Source organism: Vicugna pacos, chromosome 9 (genome assembly GCF_048564905.1).
Source record: "Vicugna pacos chromosome 9, VicPac4, whole genome shotgun sequence".
Lineage (NCBI taxonomy): Eukaryota > Metazoa > Chordata > Mammalia > Artiodactyla > Camelidae > Vicugna > Vicugna pacos.
In genome coordinates, this window is record NC_132995.1 from 6,559,821 (window position 1) to 6,577,609 (window position 17,789).

At 49.6% G+C, this 17,789-nt stretch overlaps 2 protein-coding genes across 8 annotated transcripts in view; one reads left to right on the top strand and one right to left on the bottom strand.

Moving 5' to 3' along the window:
• TRPM4 (transient receptor potential cation channel subfamily M member 4) overlaps positions 1 to 12,009 on the bottom strand; it is a 37,425-nt gene extending 25,416 nt beyond the window's left edge. For 6 of the 7 annotated variants that reach the window (XR_012075417.1, XR_012075418.1, XR_012075416.1 and 3 more), the window contains exons 1-9: positions 11,876 to 12,009; positions 11,496 to 11,563; positions 7,268 to 7,442; positions 6,612 to 6,792; positions 6,264 to 6,427; positions 5,918 to 6,101; positions 2,417 to 2,478; positions 2,071 to 2,262; positions 1,688 to 1,787 (exon numbers count right to left, since the gene is read on the bottom strand). Coding sequence is in view for 4 of the 7 variants with exons in the window: in XM_072966659.1 (XP_072822760.1) it covers positions 1,688 to 1,787; positions 2,071 to 2,262; positions 2,417 to 2,478; positions 5,918 to 6,101; positions 6,264 to 6,427; positions 6,612 to 6,792; positions 7,268 to 7,442; positions 11,496 to 11,563; positions 11,876 to 11,899 (1,150 nt within the window). In the remaining 3 variants the exon portion in view is untranslated. The remainder of the gene's footprint in view (positions 1 to 1,687; positions 1,788 to 2,070; positions 2,263 to 2,416; positions 2,479 to 5,917; positions 6,102 to 6,263; positions 6,428 to 6,611; positions 6,793 to 7,267; positions 7,443 to 11,495; positions 11,564 to 11,875) is intronic. The other variant, XM_072966661.1, reaches the window with a different exon arrangement.
• A 1,203-nt stretch (positions 12,010 to 13,212) lies between these two features.
• On the top strand, positions 13,213 to 17,789 carry HRC (histidine rich calcium binding protein). Its single transcript, XM_072966662.1, has 6 exons — positions 13,213 to 15,709; positions 15,784 to 15,854; positions 16,401 to 16,469; positions 16,729 to 16,783; positions 17,266 to 17,302; positions 17,485 to 17,789. The coding sequence occupies exons 1-6, from the start codon at positions 13,375 to 13,377 to the stop codon at positions 17,519 to 17,521; spliced, it is 2,604 nt and encodes an 867-aa protein (XP_072822763.1). The 5' UTR covers positions 13,213 to 13,374; the 3' UTR covers positions 17,522 to 17,789.

A 17,789-nucleotide genomic window follows, 5' to 3' on the forward strand; every position in this document is an offset into this window, starting at 1 on the left:
AGGATCAGGGGCAATAATGCGTGCCAACTGCTCAGCACAATGCCTGGCTGTTCATAGACTCTTAAGGAGTATTTATCCTCTTCCCTCTTCCTTCCTCACTTCCTGAAACCCCATCAGTTCGACTCTGCTGTCACTGAGCCTGTCCCGCCGTCTCCAGTTTCCCCAGCAGACTGCAATCACTCGCACTTCTGCAGGCAATGGACTTACTACACCAGCCCCTCAAACCACATCTTCCAGAGCTGCTTTGTTTTCTCCCAGGAGGCTGGTGAGTTAACTTCTGCAAAGTGAATCAGATCTGCCCACTGATGGACATCCTCTATGAAAGGATATGTCCCCACAAGAAATGGAATCATATTAAAAAGAGCTCCCATTTACTGGGGACCAGGCACTGCCCATGAGCTGACTCTGAGGCTCACCACACTCCTGCCAGATAGTATCTCTATTTTTCACACTAAGGCTCAGAGAGGGAAAGTCACTTTCTCAACGTCACACAGCAGGGAGGGGGCCAAGCTGGTATTCAAATTTCAATTTTATCTGATTCCAAAGTCAAAAGGAACTACTCTTTCCGCATGAACTACAATGCAATTGGGGTGATGCAATTGGGGTGAGGATCTGAGGCTGAGAACACATCAGAAATTTAAACTGTGCCTCTTGGGAATTTTTAATCTAAGTGGGTGTTTTCCCTGTAAAACTCTTCTGACACCAAAAATGACCCTCCCCACCCACATCCCACAGAGCCATGGGAATCTTCCTTACCACTTATTTACTTCACCTCTCCATCTTACTAACTCCAAATTCTACTAGTTCTTCAAGGCCCAATTTAAATACCACCTCTCCATTGAATTTCTCTCCCCTTCCTGACTACATTTCCTCTCCCATGCTTTTGTTTTGAATTTACTTAAGGGTGTGTCAAAATAACGCTGGAAGGATCTGGGGTCCTTGAGAGCAGGAAATGGGGTCTGCTTTCATCTCTGGAGCCTGGAATGATGTTTGTTGAATAAATAATGAGCTCTATCCTCAGCCTGCACCAGGTGGCCAAGATGCTCCCTACCTCAGTTTTCACCTTCACTCCTCTAGTGAAATATCAGGAGTTCCTCACTGGGAGACAGCACTCTGGTTCATCTCTGACTCCACGGCCCCTCAGGGCCTAAAACATATTGGAGGCATGTAGGAAAGGTAGAAAGAGTAAGTGTGTGGATAGATGGAAAAATGGATGGATGGATAGATGGATGGATGAGAAGATGGATGGATAGATGAAAGATGGATAGATGGGTGGATGGACAGACAAAAAGATGGAAGGGTAAATTGAAAGATGGATGGCTAGAAGAATGATGAGTAGACAGAATTGTCAATGGCTATGTGAATGGATAGATAGAAGGGTGGGTAAATGGCAAGATGGATGGATGGTTGGGTAAAAGATCGATTTACATATGGATGGATGGATGGTTGAAGGATGAAAGGATGGGTGGATGGATGCAACAGAAAGAAAGCAATGTTGGAACATAATGAAAGTATCTTGGGAAATCTGTCCAATAGCACCATGCAAAGCCCCAAAATAGGATGATAAAAGGAAAGAGATCAAAGGGGACACAACCTTAGGTTAGAGAGGATGGATAAAGTGCTGAGGCCAGGAGAGGTGTCCAACGTTAAGCTGACAGTGGGGGAGATTCAGGGGTCCAAGTCTTACCCTTGACAAGGGCCTTCAAAACGATGGTTTCAAATTCCTCAGGGCCGTCTTCAGTTGAATAGACTGTCAGCAGCTCCTTCCGAGTCATGATCCTCTCCACCTGCAATACCAAATTCCACAACCCCAGCCCAACTCCACCTGGGCCTGTCCACAGAGATACAGGAGAATGCTCCCCTCCAGGACCTAGTAATCTCTACTCCCAGTGCCAAGGAGTCCAGGTTCCCAGCCTCTCCTCCCTCATATCCATGAGTCTGAGCCCCCATCCCTCTTCCCTTGGATCCAAGACTCCAAGTCCTCAGTACCTTCACCTCTCAAGACCCAGGAGCTGAAGTCCCCAGCTCCCTCCCATCTCAAGATCCAGAGTGGGACCCCCAATATCATACCTGGGCCTGCAGGACCTCAGGGTCCCCTTTGGGGAAGAAACGCTTAATCCGATCTTGGGCTTCATGTCGCCTGCCCCCTCCACTTCCTGGAGCCAGTGTGTCTTCCAGGATCTCTGCCAGGCAGTCTGCAGCTCCCCCTGACCCAGCCACCAGGAGGCAGGGGAGCTGAGCCTGAGTGGCGTCCTCTATCCTCTACAGGATAAAACGGGGAATCAGGTTAGGGAAAGAAGATATTCACCCCACCTGGAGTCTAGAACCCCAGCCCTTGCCTCCCCTAAGACTCAGGACCCAGGAGTATGGCCCTCAGCCACTGCTCACTTAGACTCAGACATCCGGGCCCCTATACCTGCAACATCTTCTCATCACCATCAATCAGGAGAAGGAGGACAGGGATGTCAATGCCAGTCCCTGAAGAGAGAACAGAGGGCTTGGTCACCTCCCATCAGTCTTTGCAGGGATAGGAGAGAACCACATTTCCCAGAAGGCCCTGTGGCAAAGGTTGGATTCTGCCTAATCCTCATTCCCAAGGCTCATGGGAATTGTCATGACTTTGAGGACAATGGGAGGGGCCAGATTCTGAAGACAGTAATGATCAACTTCCTGAGGGAGGAGGGGGCTGGGAGCCTGGACTCCTGGGTTCCTGAAGGACGTGGATTTTTATGGCATGAGTCAATCCTGTAACTGATTAACTGTCCAGGAGCCAGAAGAGGATGAAAGTTCAAACAGAAAATAAAGGAAATAAAGAATTATAAAAAGGACTATCCAAATACAGTAAAGATATTTATCAAAGCCCGACAGCAAAATCATATGAGAGCATTCTCTACCAACTCTATTCCCATTAAAATAAGAAATGAGACAACTTTACTACTATTCACACTTATCTGGAAGTTTTTCTTTTTTCTTATCTGGAAGTTTTGAGCTAACATAATAATACAAGAAAATGAAAAAAATTGAATGAAAACCTGTATTTTTTTAAACTGGCAGAGACAAAGATGTTTATTTGAAGAAAAGATGTTTTATATTCTCAGAATATTGGAGGAACTCCATTCAAAATAAGTATCAGTAAGAAAATTTGGTTTAGAGGACTGAAACAAGAAAAATACACAAAAGCCAAAAACTTTCCTCCAACTGGTACTAATATGCATCTTATCCATATTTTCATAAAAATAATAAAACACCTGGGAATTCATTCATACAGAAATACCATGGTAACCTGTCACAATGTATCACATAACTTCAATGCAGTTTGGGGAAAGAGGGGGGGTAGGAGGTGTTAGGTGATATTTTCCTTTTTTTAATTTTAATTTAAAATAATTTTAAAATTCATATGGAAGAATAAATATCAGAAGGGCTAAGAAATTTTTGAGGAAGAACAGCACGGAGGAACTTTTCCTTATATGTATTCAAACATCTTTAAATTGCTGGTAATTAAAAAATATTTTTGGCACAAGAAGAGATAAATAGAGAGGTAGAAGAGAGAAAGGTTCAGAAACAGTTTAACATAGAGAGGAATTTAACCTATAAGTGAATTAGCAATATCAAGTTAACTGGAAAAAGATGGTTTATTTATTAAATGGCCATGAAAAAAACAAAGCTTCCCATTTAGAAGAAAAAAAATGTAGATTCCTTACCTCAAAACATGTAAAAAGCATTTCCAAATAGATTAAAGATTTGAAAATAAAAAATATAAGGTATTAAAAAAGAAGGCTTGGAATATGTGCATAGCGTTGGAATGGAGTGGACCTTTAAAGAAAACAAAACAAGGGAAACCAAAGGGCTATAAAAGAAATAATAAATACATCTAACCACATAAAAATGATAGAATTTTTGTGGAAATAGACACCATAATTAAAATATCTGTTAAAAAATTTACAGTACATCTAACAGTCAAAGCATTACTTGGGACAGGCTATGAAGAATTCTTACAAAAACATAAGAAAGCAGTAACCTCATTCAAAATGTGCAAAGAATAGGAATAGCCAATTCATAACTGAGGAAATCGGATTGACCAACAAAATATATGTTTATATCTTTTAACAGTGGTTAGATAAATTAAAAGATCAAATTTAAAGTGAGATGTCACTCTTTACTCATCAAATTGGAAAAAAAAAATTAAAGCAAGAGTATCCAAAGCTGGGTGACACTGGACAGAAAAAGACACTCTCACATATTCTCAACAAAGTGAAAATTGCTCCAAATTTTTAGAAAGTTGTCTAGTACTATCTATTCATATACACGCAGAGCAATCTCACTTTGGTGATCTATTGTATAAACTTTAAAACACCTGGATGTTATTACCAATGTTCATATGTCAATATTTATTCAGCATTGTTTGTAGTACCAAACACTGATAGAACTTTAAGTCTCCACCTACTGAGAAAAATTTAAATAACAGATGGTACAACCATTACCAAGGGATATCATGCAACTGTTAGAAGGAGATGCAAGATAGCAATCTGGACCTAAAGGAATGGTAGTAAGAAAGTGATATGTATAGTATAAAAGAGAGAAAGAAACACCATAGAGGTGGAAATACAATTGCATAGGATTTTATAAGCATAGAGAAATGTATGAAAGGATAAACTCCAAACCAAATAACACTGATAACACTGATTACTTAATAGAGAGGGTTGGAGCTAGGAAGGGACTCTTTTAACTTTTTTTTTCCTTCTTTGACCCTTGGCTTATTTACAAATTACAACTCATGCAATAAGAATTTCCTTATGTACCTTCACACTGTTTGATTAGTTCCAATAAGCACATATTAAAGCTGCCATAAAATATTATGCTGCGTGGAAGAAGCCAGTCTCAAAAGGTCATGATTCCATTTATATGATCCTCTGGATAAAAAGGAGACTAGAAGGATGGCAAAGCCGATCAGTGGCTGCGAGGCGTTGGGTCCAAAGGGAACAGAATCTATCTGTTTCCTGACTCAGGAAATGGTCACATGAATCCATACATATGCTAAAACTCATAGAATTATACACCCCAAAAAGATAATTTTTAAAAATAAGGTTAAAGGTGCCAAAAAACTAAGTAAAATTTAAGAACTAAGAGTGGACACTTTTTAAAATACAGGAAATGTTTCAAAGAAGCAACTTTTGGTTTAGCTGATTTTCTCCACTGGACATTTGTATCTGTTTTAGCAATTTCTGTCCTTGTCTTGATTATTTCCTTGTTTCTACTTTCTCTAGATTCGATTTGCTCTTCTGTTTCTAAGTTGGTTTTTTCCCACTGGAGATTTAAATCATTAATTTTCAGACTTTCTTTTCTTTTTTTTTAAACATATATGTGCTTTTAAGTCTACAAGTATTATATTGGCCTTATCCCAAAAGTGTTAGTATGTCATAACATCATTATCATTCAGTTCAAAATATTTTCTAGTTTTTTTTCTTCTTTGATGGGTGGGTTATTTACAAACTACCACTGATGCAATGATATGGATGACTCTCACAGAAATAATGTTGAGTATAAGAAGCCAGACTTTAAAACGTGCAGATGTGATTCTACTCATGTGAAACATGGTCAGAACTACCATATGTTGTGACAAGCAAGATAGGGTGGCCCTTGGGTGTGGGCAGGAGAAGGAGCTGATTATACTCTGTTTCTTGATCTGGGTGCTGGTGGCACAAGCTGGTTCAGTTTTGTTTAAAATTCCTCAAGCTGTGCACATCCACATATTGTAGATTACAAGGTAAAGTTTTTTTTTTTAACACAGCAAATGATGGGAGAAGCCCATCACTTAACCATCACTCCTCCTGACCTCAACCCTCAAATTCCGACCAGATCAGCCCCCTGGGATCCTGAGCCTTGGGCCATGAATCTCCAGTGGAAAAAAGCCACTCACCTCCCACGCCCGTCTTCTGCTGGGCGACGTAGGACTCGAAGCCCAAGCGGAAGCGGTTCTCTCCGCCCAGCCGGCCGTGCGTGCCGTCGTCCACCAGGAAGAAGGCCGAGTAGTTGTAGTCGAGAGGAAACTGCACCCCATCCTCGGGGTCGCCGCGCCACCGGTACCTCGCAGGGAACGAGCCCTGGGGGACAAGTGGCCAGACCAGGGAGCCTTTCCACCAGAGCCAGGAGGACAGGCAGCAACTGCTCTTCCCTCGACCCTGAGTCCGGTTCCAGCTCCTCCTCCCTCAGACCCGGGATTCCCAGCCCCCAGTCCCCTCCATTCCCAAGCCCCTGGGTCCTACCTTGGGGTTGACGAGTGTCTCTCTATTCCGAACCACACCCCAGGGGGCCACGCCCATGGCCACCACCTTGCTGCCCCCAGTGCTGGCCGTCTGGTGGTCCCGCACAGCCACACCAACATGCCGGCCAATGCCCTGGTGCAGCCCTCCAGTGACAATCCAGGCCCCTACACGGCGACACGGAGAGTGGTGATGAGGTCCAGAGGCAACACAGGCGTGTAGAGACAGACAGAGAGACTAGAGAGTCAGACAAAAACCCACACAGAGACTGACGGGGTGGGGGTGGGGGCGGGTAGACAGCATCTTAGAGAAGTTGAGGGAGGGCACAGCCCCCCTCCCACCCTCAGTCACCTGTGCTCTGGGCAGCGCGCACCAGACCGCGTCGCAGCAGGTCCTGCAGCCAGGTCTGGAGGATGGGGCCCCCCGACCCCCCCAGCACTGACACCACCAGGTTCGGGGCCCGGAAGCCCCATGTGCGCGTGACCAGATTATAAACTGTAGCTGGATCCGTGCGGTCAGAGAGCCGGAGGAACTGTGGACACACGAGAGGAGGGAACACAGGGAGGAAGACAGAGACAGAGAGATAGGGACAGAAACGCAGAGAGATGACAGAGATCCGGGGGCGGGGCGAGGGCGGCGGCAGGTGGGTGACGGAGACCCAGGGGAGAGGGACAGAGAAAGAGAGAAAGGGACAGAGATGCAGAGAGAGAATGACAGAGATCGGGGGTAGGGGAGCAGACAGGGACCCAGACGGAGGTGGACAGGGACCGAGAGAAAGGGAGACAGAGACCCAGAGAGAGGCAGACAAACACAGATAGAGGAGGATGGATTCAGAGAAGACAGACAGAGGTGGAGGGGACAGAGATCCAGGAGAGGTAAAAACAGGGATGGACAAATGGGGAGACACAGTGTTCAGCTGAGGCACCCCCAGACCCTGGCTCCAGGAGACCCCGTTGGCATGCAGCCCCGTGGCCAACCCTGGCCCTGCCCAGACAAGCAGGTCTCACATTGCTGGCCTTGCGGCCAGCTCCCAGGAAGTCCAGGTCCCCGAAGGCATCTGTGGGCTTCTCTGTGGTGTGTAAGTTACTGTCCCACACGGTCACCACGGCTGCCCCGAACGCATCCTCCACAGCCACTGACGGGTGGGCACGCCGAGGATGCCCACATTGGCACAAGGTCCCCCTGAGGGGTGGGGAGGAGGAACATGAACCCGAGGGGTGTCCCCACCAACCCCAAGCATCCTAGAGAAATGTCCAAATTTCTGCATGCCCCCCAGAAGTGTTCACTGTCCATGCTGATGCTGGCACTGCCCCTCTCTGGTTCTGACTAGCTTGAGGGAGAGACTGGGGTGGGAGGTGACAGCCTCAGTCTCCTAGCCCACCAGTAGGAAGCCACAGTGGCTCAAGTAAGCCTGAGCAGGGAGGTCTTCAGGGCCCTACCCTCACTATTGCCTGTAGGGCCTGAAATGGGAACACGCTTGCTGCCCCCGGACCAAATAGATGATACTGACATGAAAAGGAAAATCTAGAGAGTGATTCAGAGAGCACGCATGCGCTGGAGGCTGAGGCAGCTGTGTGACTTTGGGCAAGTGGCTTCACCTCTCTGAGCCTAAATTGCCTCCTCAAATGAAAAGACAATAATAGCACAGCCTACTTCATAGAACTATGAGGCGTCAATGAAAAAACTCAACATTTCCTAAAATGGGGGTTGCATACCAGACCCAGTCTCTGTGAACTCCACACAGAGCTTTAAATAACCTTGAATAACACAGTGAGAAAGTCATTCCTTTCTGAGTTCTCGTGATTACTGTCAAGGAGAGAGGCTCAGCTGGGTCCCAGAATATTTTTAATGCCTAACCCTTTACTACTCTTTCTTTGTAACAGAGAAAAGCTGGCCTCAGGCTCAGAAAACTGAGCTGGCAACAACATCCAGTTAGAAGGTAAATATTTTTATTTGCTTTTCATTGTAATTGTCTTTTATGACAAGTTTCGTTCTCTTTGTGGCAAATGGAACAGATTTTCCATTTACGATGACCATATATTCAACTTTTTCCATCTAAATAAATGTACAAGCATCCCTTGTTACCTGATGGGAATGGCACCTGAGTTTAAAGAGCAAGCAACAGTGGGGGAGGGTATAGCTCAGTGGCAGAGCGAATGCTCAGCATGCACGAGGTCCTGGGTTCAACCCCCAGAACCTCATTAAAATAAATAAACTTAATTACCCACCCCCAGAAAAAAACAACAACAAAACAACTAAAAATAAAAAAAAAATTAAAAAAATTAAAAAGAGAGTGAAAGCAACACGAGTTGGGGGGAATGAAGGATTTATTTGAAAATGCACCTAAATCTCTTTGGTCCCTGATTCCGGAAGGGATTCAGATACTGGGTAGACCTGCATTGCTGTAAATGGAGTGAGTCATGATTTAAAGACCAATTTTATGGAAAGAATAGCACAGGTGGCCTGTGGATTTGGCAAAAGTTGTAAAGACACTTAAAGAATGACCAACCAGTCCACACAGAATCCTAGCACAGTGAGAACTACAGGAAACACATGCCCCCTTTCTGAGTCTACTTCCAGGGTCCTGGCATGCCTCAGTTTATCCACTTAATCCTTTCACCCATCTCATCCCCATCCCTGGACCTCCCTCATTCCCTTCCATCTACTTCCCACTAGCCCTTCCTGACAAAATTTCTTCATGGAATGTTCCAGAACCTGAACGGTCCAATACAGTAGCCTCTAGTCATACAGCACTCTTTTTTTTCTCCCCCTCCCCTTACAGCACTCTTTATATTCAAATAAACTAAAATTAAATACAATTAAAAATTCCATTCCTCAGTTGCTCTGGCCACATTTGAAGTGGTCAGGAGCCACATGTGGCTGCCATATTGGATGTGGATATAGAACATTTTCACCATCGCAGAAGTTGTGGTGGACAGCCCTGGCAGACTCTCTCTCCGCACATTTCATCTCCTACGCTTTTTCCTCTGTGTGGCCACCGAAACTGAAATTGTTCCTGATAAAGTCAGCAATTACCTGCACGTCCTCAAACACAGTGGCTTCTATGCAGGTGTCATCTGACAGAGCAGCACTGATCACCGCTAAAAGGCTCTGATTCTAGAAAACGTTTCCTTTGGCAGGGCACACCCGTTCTCCTGGCTACTTTGTCTCTGCCTCATCTGTGGCTTTCTCTTCCTCTGCACCTTCCTTGAGGGCAGGCGTTCCCCAGAGCCAGGATCACATGGCTGCCCTACAAGGGTCTCAAACTCAGTGCCCCTAGGGGTCAGATCAGTAACTTAAGGGAAAGAAGCACCAAGTGGAAAATTATAAGTGAATGTGCCGAAGGCTGTGGTGACTTGAGGCAGCATGTTTGTCTTGAGGCATTCAGAGACAGGTTTTTAGAAATCCTCTTCCATGAAAAAAAAAAAAATCGGGCATAGAATTGCCAGTTTGCAATTTCCTCTCATTTTATGAGTTCTTCCTCCTACCCCGACCCTTGACATCTCACCGACTTCCACAACCACATTACATCTACAGCCAGGACTTCTCAAATCTTAAATGGAAATCACAGATCTTTCCTAAGTCCCTGATGCAGGTCTGCGATGCCCCTGGTTCCCCCCAGGCCCCTCCCTCACACGAGGTCCCCCTCTGAGCTCAGCAACATTTCTCAAACCTGTTCATCTCCCTGGGTCCCCATCTCAGGGACAACCCCACTGTCTCCCAGGCCCCAGACCAGATGTCCGAGATCCATCCTCCCCTCTCACTCCCTAAATCCATGGGTCCCCAAGCTCTTAACCCCCTGAATCTTTGCCTTCTCCCCTCCACTCTCTGTCCCCACAGCCCTGATCTGGCTCAGGCCTCTTCTCCTTCCACCCAGACCCACACCCAGCCTCTTAAACTCCTATTCATCCTCACGTGGCCCTCAGAGGGTCTTTTCACACCCAGAGCTGATCCTGACCCTCCCATGGCTCCCCCAAACACCAGGACAAGGCCCCAGCCCCTTCCAGGTGGCCTTGGAGGCCTTGTGAGTTCCGGCCCCACCCTCCTCCAGACACTCCTTGCACTTTGAACTTCGCCCCATTTCCTAGCCACATTACATTGTCAAAGGGGCAGTTTACACTGTTCCCATTTCTGGAATTACTTTTCATGCCTTTCTCTCCAGTACGCCTTCAACTGTCAAACTCTAGCTCATCCTTTAAATGTCACCTCACTGGAACCTCATCCTCCAGAAACTACTAGTGCCACCCTGTGTCCCCTCCCCGGTCTTAGCCAGATGCCCCCTCTTGGCTCCCACCTGATCCAGTGTCCTGTTCTTTGCAGCTCCCATCTCCTTGCCTTACAATTGTCTTCCTCCCACCAGGCCACTTTTTTGATCACACTTCCCATCAGTAAAAGTTTTTGAGAACTCACCCCTAAATAATGTGTATGTTTATTTTTACATAATTCAAGCCATCCTGCACTAATGTAATATCTTCATAACGAAACACACACTAAGTTAGGAATGTTTGCATTTCCCACACCCCAAAGGTTGTCTTGGAGACAGCTAGAAAGCCAGAACTCACTTGAGAGCCTAAGGGCAGCCACCCCTTGGCCACTCAGCACAAGCACAGGGCCTACACACACTAGGTAACTGCTATCTTCCAGTTAGAATCAGAGATATTTTCCAGTGCTTACGATGTGCTGGGCACTGTTGCAGGAATACCACAAGCATTAACTTGTTTAATTCTCACAATAAGCCAGGAGGGAGGGCCTGTTTTTATGCCCAGATGACAGATGAGGCCCAGAGAAGTGAAATGATTTCCCCTAAGTCACACAGCACATGCCCCAGCTGAAATTTAAACCCTGGCATGGCCTGTGCTCTTGAGAATACTGACTGAAGGTTTCTTGCAGGAATGAACGAACGAATGAATGAATGAATGAACAGAGACAGCCAAGAAAGAAAGTCAGAGATAGTGATACAAGTAGCCAGAGACACACAGAGGAGACACGAGGAAGGAAAGAAACAGAACCCAGCCCTGGGGCTTAACACTGACCCTGAGTGGGAGAATGGGAAATTGCAAGCCTTTGCAGACTGACCCAAGCCCTCCGCAGGGAAAGAGCCACCAGGGAACGCCCTTGGGAGTGTCCGCAGTGACAGGAATGGGGGAGGGGAGGAGCCAAAGGGCGGGGTCTGCGGTGGGCGGGGTCAGCGGGCCCGGGGCGCTCTGGGGTCCGTCCCCGGGGCGAGCTCCTCACCCCGGATCTGCGGGGTCAACGATGAAAGTCGTGCACGTCTTCTTCTTGAAGGTCTTGGGGATCCAGCTCTGAGGACAGGAACAAGAAGGGTGGTGGGGGGAATCCAGCTCAGTCCCACGGGACACGGAGTGACCCACCCGCGCCGTAGCCGGAGATCCAGGAGTCCGGGACCACAGCGCCTTCCTCTCCCAGACTCAGGAATCTCAACCCTCCAACTCTTACCTCCTATCTGTCCCCAAGGACCCAGGAGTCCGGGCCCCCAGCAACCCCTTCCTTTGTCTGACTCAAGAATCTGGGTCTCCAGCGCCCTCCTCTGTGGGAACCAGGAGACCAGGCCCCCAGCCCCCTGCTCCCACAGACCCGGGGTCCGGCCGCCGTACCTGCTCCTTCTCCGCACCCACCATGCTGCTGCAGCCACCGCAACCTATCGGACTCCCCGCATTCCCTCCACTAACCCGGGTTTCTGATGCACCCAGGACAAACCGGATCCGCCACTTTCCAGCCCAGTCTGGGGCGGGGCCAGGTCTGGGGGGCGGGCAATCTGGGAGACGTGTAGGGCGGGAGGCGGGGCGAAGGGTCGGACAGGCTCTGGGACCGAGATCCAGAGAGAGGGGTACAGAACCCCAGAGTAGGGGAGGGGCACAGAGACCCAGAGAGAGGGCGAGACAGAGGTCCAGAGAGGAAATGCCAGCAGTGAGGGAGAGGACACACTGACCCAAGTGGAAAGGTGGAAGACACTAAGACTTAGGTGCGAGCAGAGAATCAGAAAGAGGGGGACAGAGATTGGTGGGGGGCTAGACTGACCCAAAGAGGGAGGGAGGGGGAGGGAGGGGAGGGAGAGAGAGAGAAAGACTTGGATGGAGGGCAGACGCTCAGAGTGAGAGGGAAAGACAGAAGTCCAAGAGAGACAGGGGAACAGAATCTTGGGGGTGGGGGGCACAGGGACCCTGAGAGGGTGGGTGAAGGAACAGTGACAGAGAGAAGGAGACCCGTAAATACGGATGGGAACCCAAAAAGCAAGGGCGATAGAGATAGGATGAGGAGTGAGAGATACTGACACAGACCGGCAGGGCCACATGTCTCCTGCCAGCTCTCAGATGGACAGCTGCAGCTTCCTGGGAAACCTGAGTGCCCCACCCCCACCCCATGCTGTATTTATAGCCCTGGCCTGGCCCCATCCCCTGCCCCCAGATCAGAGTTCCAGGGACAGGAGGTCACGGGTACGTGTGCTGAAGCAAAATTCCTTTCACCCCTCTCTAGGGCCTCCATGTTGGCATTCACTGTCTCAGTTAAGTGGCCCCTTCCAACCAGAAACTTCCCATAACCTAACCTCCAATCTTTCCTTGGCAGGGGTCTCACCCCTCAGATACATCCCTCCTGCTCCCCACCCAGCTGGCCCAGGCTCCGCCAAACTGACCCACTAAAAATCTAGCCGTTGTCTTTGCAGCTGCCAAACATGAGCTTATTGGCAGTCTAAAGTCAAGTCTCTAGGTCCCCCTTTCCTGGCCAAGGGGAGGCTCCTTCACCCACCCACTCTCCAGCTAGGAGGAAGAGGAGCAGGAGGGGAGGGGCAGGCAGGGACTAACCCAGAATAACTCAGAGTAAATTTAGACACAGAGAAGGGAGGGGAGAGACCCTATTGGCTGGGAAGTGGGAGGGAGGGCCAGAGAGGGGGGTCAGGGGACTCTGTAGGCGGCCTCAGAGGGGTGTCCAGAGTTTGGCAGTGAAGGCCAGAGGGCAGAGACAGAGACACAGCAAAGACACAGGGAGAAAGAAAGAGAAGGACCCCAGAAGTGACAAGGACCCCAACATTCACTCCTATAGCCACAGCGGCAGCGGGAACCAGCCCTGGGAGAAGCTCTGCTGCCTGTCTGTCCCCATGGGCCACCTTAGGCCATGGCTGCACATGTCTCTCCTCTGGGCTGCTGTGGTCAGCCTGCTCCTCCCCCAAGCCATGACCCAGCAGCTGAGAGGGGCTGCGCCGGGCCCCAGCAACTGGAACAACAATGCAGGAGTCTCAGAGCCTTCAGAGGATGCGTCAGGTGAGTTTGGCCATGCCACGCACAGCCACAGAGGCCACAGAGATGAGAATAAGGATGTTTCCACAGAGAATGGGCATCATTTCTGGGGCCACGGAGACCATGGAGAAGAGGATGAAGATGTATCCAGAGAATACCATCACCAAGTCCAAGGCCACAGGTACCAAGGCCATGAGGTGGGAGATGAGAATGTCTCTGATGAGGAGCAATCCACAGAGCAGATTCAGCAGGCCCATGGGCACAAAGGCCCTGTGAATGAAGACATGGATGATTCAGCTGAGCACAGGCACCACTTCCCCAGCCACAGGAGTCACAGCCATCAAGAAGAAGATGAGGACGAAGTTGTGTCCAGTGAGCATCACCATCATATCACCAGGCGTGTATACCAAGGCCATGGAGAAGAGGAGGATGAAGAAGATGAGGAGGAGGAGGGAGGAGTCTTCACTGATTACCGACATCAGGCCCATAGGCACCGAGACCATGGGAAGGAAGTGGATGAGGATGTCTCAGATGAACACCACCATCATGGCCCCAGCCACAGACACCAAGGCCACGAAAAAGAAGAAGAAGATGATGTCATCTCCACTGAGCACAGACATCAAGTCCACAGGTACCAAGACCATCAGAAAGAAGAGGATGGGGATGTCTCAAGTGATTACCACCACCATGGCCCCAGCCACAGACACCAAGGCCACAAAGAAGGTGAAGAAGAAGAAGGAGAAGAAGGAGAAGAAGGAGAAGAAGGAGAAGAAGAAGAAGAAGAAGAAGAAGAAGAAGAAGAAGAAGAAGAAGAAGAAGAAGAAGAAGAAGAAGAAGAAGAAGAAGAAGAAGAAGAAGGAGAAGAAGGAGAAGAAGGAGAAGAAGAAGAAGAAGAAGAAGAAGAAGAAGAAGAAGAAGAAGGAGAAGGAGAAGGAGAAGGAGAAGGAGATGATGATGATGATGATGATGATGATGATGATGATGATGTCATCTCCACTGAGCACAGACACCAAGTCCACAGGCACAGAGGCCGTGGGAAGGAAGAGGATGAGGATGTCTCAGATGAACACCACCACCATGTCCCCAGCCATAGACACCAAGGCCATGAAGAAGAGGAAGAAGAAGAAGAAGAAGAAGAAGATGATGATGATGATGATGATGATGATGATGTCATCTCCACTGAGCACAGACACCAATTCCACAGGCACAGAGGCCATGGGAAGGAAGAGGATGAGGATGTCTCAGATGAACACCACCACCATGTCCCCAGCCATAGACACCAAGGCCATGAAGAAGAGGAAGAAGAAGATGATGATGATGTCTCCACTGAGTACAAATACCAGATCCACTCACATCAAGGCCATGGGAAGGAAGAGGATGAGGATGTCTCAGATGACCACCATCATATCCCTAGCCACAGACACCAAGGCCACGGAGACAAGGAAGATGAGGATGAGGTTGTGTCCACTGAACACTGGCACCAGGTTCCCAGACATATTCACCATGGCCTTGGAGATGAGGAGGAGGAGGAAGAGGAGGACGTCACAGTCAAGTTCAGCCACCATGTTGCAAGCCACCAACTCCAAGGCCACAAGAGCACTGAGGAGGAGGACTTCCCAGGTGAGTATAAAAGAGCAGCTGCTGACCATCACCACCACGGAGTCTCCACAGAGGAAGATGAAGACATCTCTGCCAAGCTTGGTTACCAGGATCCCAGCCACAGGCAGCAAGGCCTTAGTGATGAAGGGACTGTGCACAGAGGATCCATCAAAGAGGAGATTAGCCACCAGCCCCCAGAACACATAGGGATCAAGGATAGAAGCCATTTAAGGGACAGTGATTCTGAGGAGGAAGAGGACCACAGCTCCCATGAAGGAGATGATGAAGGTTCAGAGGAGGGAGAAGAAGGCACCCACTATGGCAGACTGGACCAGAAGGATGAGGAAGATGAGGAGGAAGGTCATGGCCTCAGCCTGAGCCAGGAGGAGGAAGAAGAGGATGAAGAAGAGGCAGAAGAAAGGGGGAAAGAGAGGGCTGAGGTTTGGGTCCCACTGAGCCAAGACCACCAGGAGGAAGAAGATGAGGAGGAAGGGCTGGAGGAAGACAAGCTTCCCTTCACCATCATCCCCAACCCACTGGCCGGAAGGGAGGTGTCTGGAGGTGCTTCCAGTGAGGAGGAGAGTGGTGAGGACATGGGTAAGTGATCTGATTGGATGGGAGTGGGAGGGGTGGAGTCAGCTTGGGTCACTGCTGCCCTCTTGTCCCCACAGATCCGCAGGATGCCCAGGAGTACAGGAACTACCAGCCAGGGTCCCTGTGTGGCTACTGCTCCTTCTGCAATGTATGTCCCCAACCCAGATCCATCCAACAAGCTGTTACTAGAATTTGTTCCAGGGCTGTGGTGTGCCTTGGGAGGGCTCTGAGCAAAGGAGGGTCAGGGATAGTTCTCAGTGAACAAAGATACTTCGGGGGCGACGTTGGGGAGAGACTGGAGGCCAGGAGACTGGGGAGGAGGCTGGGGCAACGGTCCAGGAAAGAGAGGGAGGCCTGAGCTGCACTTGTGGATGTGGGGACAGAGAGAAGGGTGCAAGGTGGAGCCAGGGGAGGCAGGACAGGACTGGAGACTGACAGACTGTGAGGAGAATAGGGAGGGAGAGGGTGAGGAGAGTACCCGAAGTTTCAGCCCACAGTGATCAGGGAACGTGGTAGCGCCCTCCAATAGGGAAACAAGGTGAGTGAAAAGCAGGTCGGAGGAAAATACTGAGTTATGTTGAAGATAATGAGGGTGAGGTGTTGGAGATATGTCCAGGGGGCAGGCTGGAGGACTGGCAGGTGGCTCCTAAATGGGGTTAGAGTTTCTATCTAACCAGGATCTTCTGGTCCCCAGCGATGCACTGAATGTGAGCACTGTCACTGTGACGAGGAGAACATGGGAGAGCACTGCGACCAGTGCCAGGTGAGACTTCCCTGAGATTCAAGAACCCACCAGGCTTCAGAATGGCCCGGGACCATCTGGGCACCTCCAGCCCGTTTCTGGCCTCTGCCCTTAAACTGACCCGCCTTACCCTGATGTAGTCTTGACTCCAAACCCGATCCTGCCTCAGCCTTAACGTCCACCTAGCTAGCCTCCAGCCTCTGTACGGCCCCCGGCCCATCCTGACTCCGCCCCAGACCACGTCCGACCGCCTTTTCTCTCTCCCCGTCCACGCCCTCAGCACTGCCAGTTCTGCTACCTCTGCCCGCTGGTCTGCGAAACGGTCTGCACTCCAGGTGAGCTTGGGCGGGGCCGAGGAAAAACGTGACGAAGGGGGGGGGGGCCTGGTGTGGAGGCGGGGCCAACCTGAGGGTCGGGCCCGGAAGGTTGTGGGGCGTGGCCAGGGCCGAGAATCTGAGGCTGGAACCGGAGGAACATGGAGGGGCGGGGCCTGGACAGCGGGAAGGTTGGGGATAGGTGCCAAAGCCTAAGAGGTTAGACTTGGCTGGAGGGTTGAGGGGTGGGCCTAGAACCGAGAGGCCGGGGCCAAGGCAACTGGAATTCGAAGGACAGGGCAGGGAGGGTGGGGCTACTAGAGAAAAGCACCTAGAGCAAGGAGGAAGGAGTAGGACCTTTGAAGGAGTCTCAATAGAAGAATTCTTTGAGGGAGGAAGAAATCAGGAAAAGGAGGCGGAGCTAGTCCTGATCCCAGATTGAGTGAAAAGTCGCCCCCTAATTCCACCCGTGGAGTACCCCTCAAGCCTCTTCTTTCCCACAGGAAGCTACGTCGACTATTTCTCCTCGTCTCTGTACCAGTAAGTGCGTGGAGGGGGAAGTTTAAGGGCCCTGTTTGGAAAGGTGCTGTCCCACTATGAATTATTGGACGACCCTGAGACTATTTCCCCCTTGGTGAAAATGGGCAAGTTAATGATCTCCAAGCGCCCTGGGGTGAGCTTTGGACACCTCAGCTGTCTAACCTCTGCGTCCTTCTCTCCAGAGCCCTGGCAGACATGCTGGAAACTCCGGAACACTGACCCAGGCTCGTGGCTGCCGCGCAGACACATCTCCCTGGTCTCCCAACCCCTTTCCACGAGCCCTATTTATTTCTCTGAATAAATGTGCTCCCCGAAACCACATTGTCTGGGGGGGATGGATCTGGATTCTCTGGGCACTGAGGAACACAGGTGGGGACTGGGGACTTGAACTCCTGGATCTGAGAGAGGTGGGGCTTGAGACTCCTGGGTCCTCGAGATGGTTGGTTTGCTTTCCTTAGGTTCTGTTAAATAAATCAGTCAACACGGA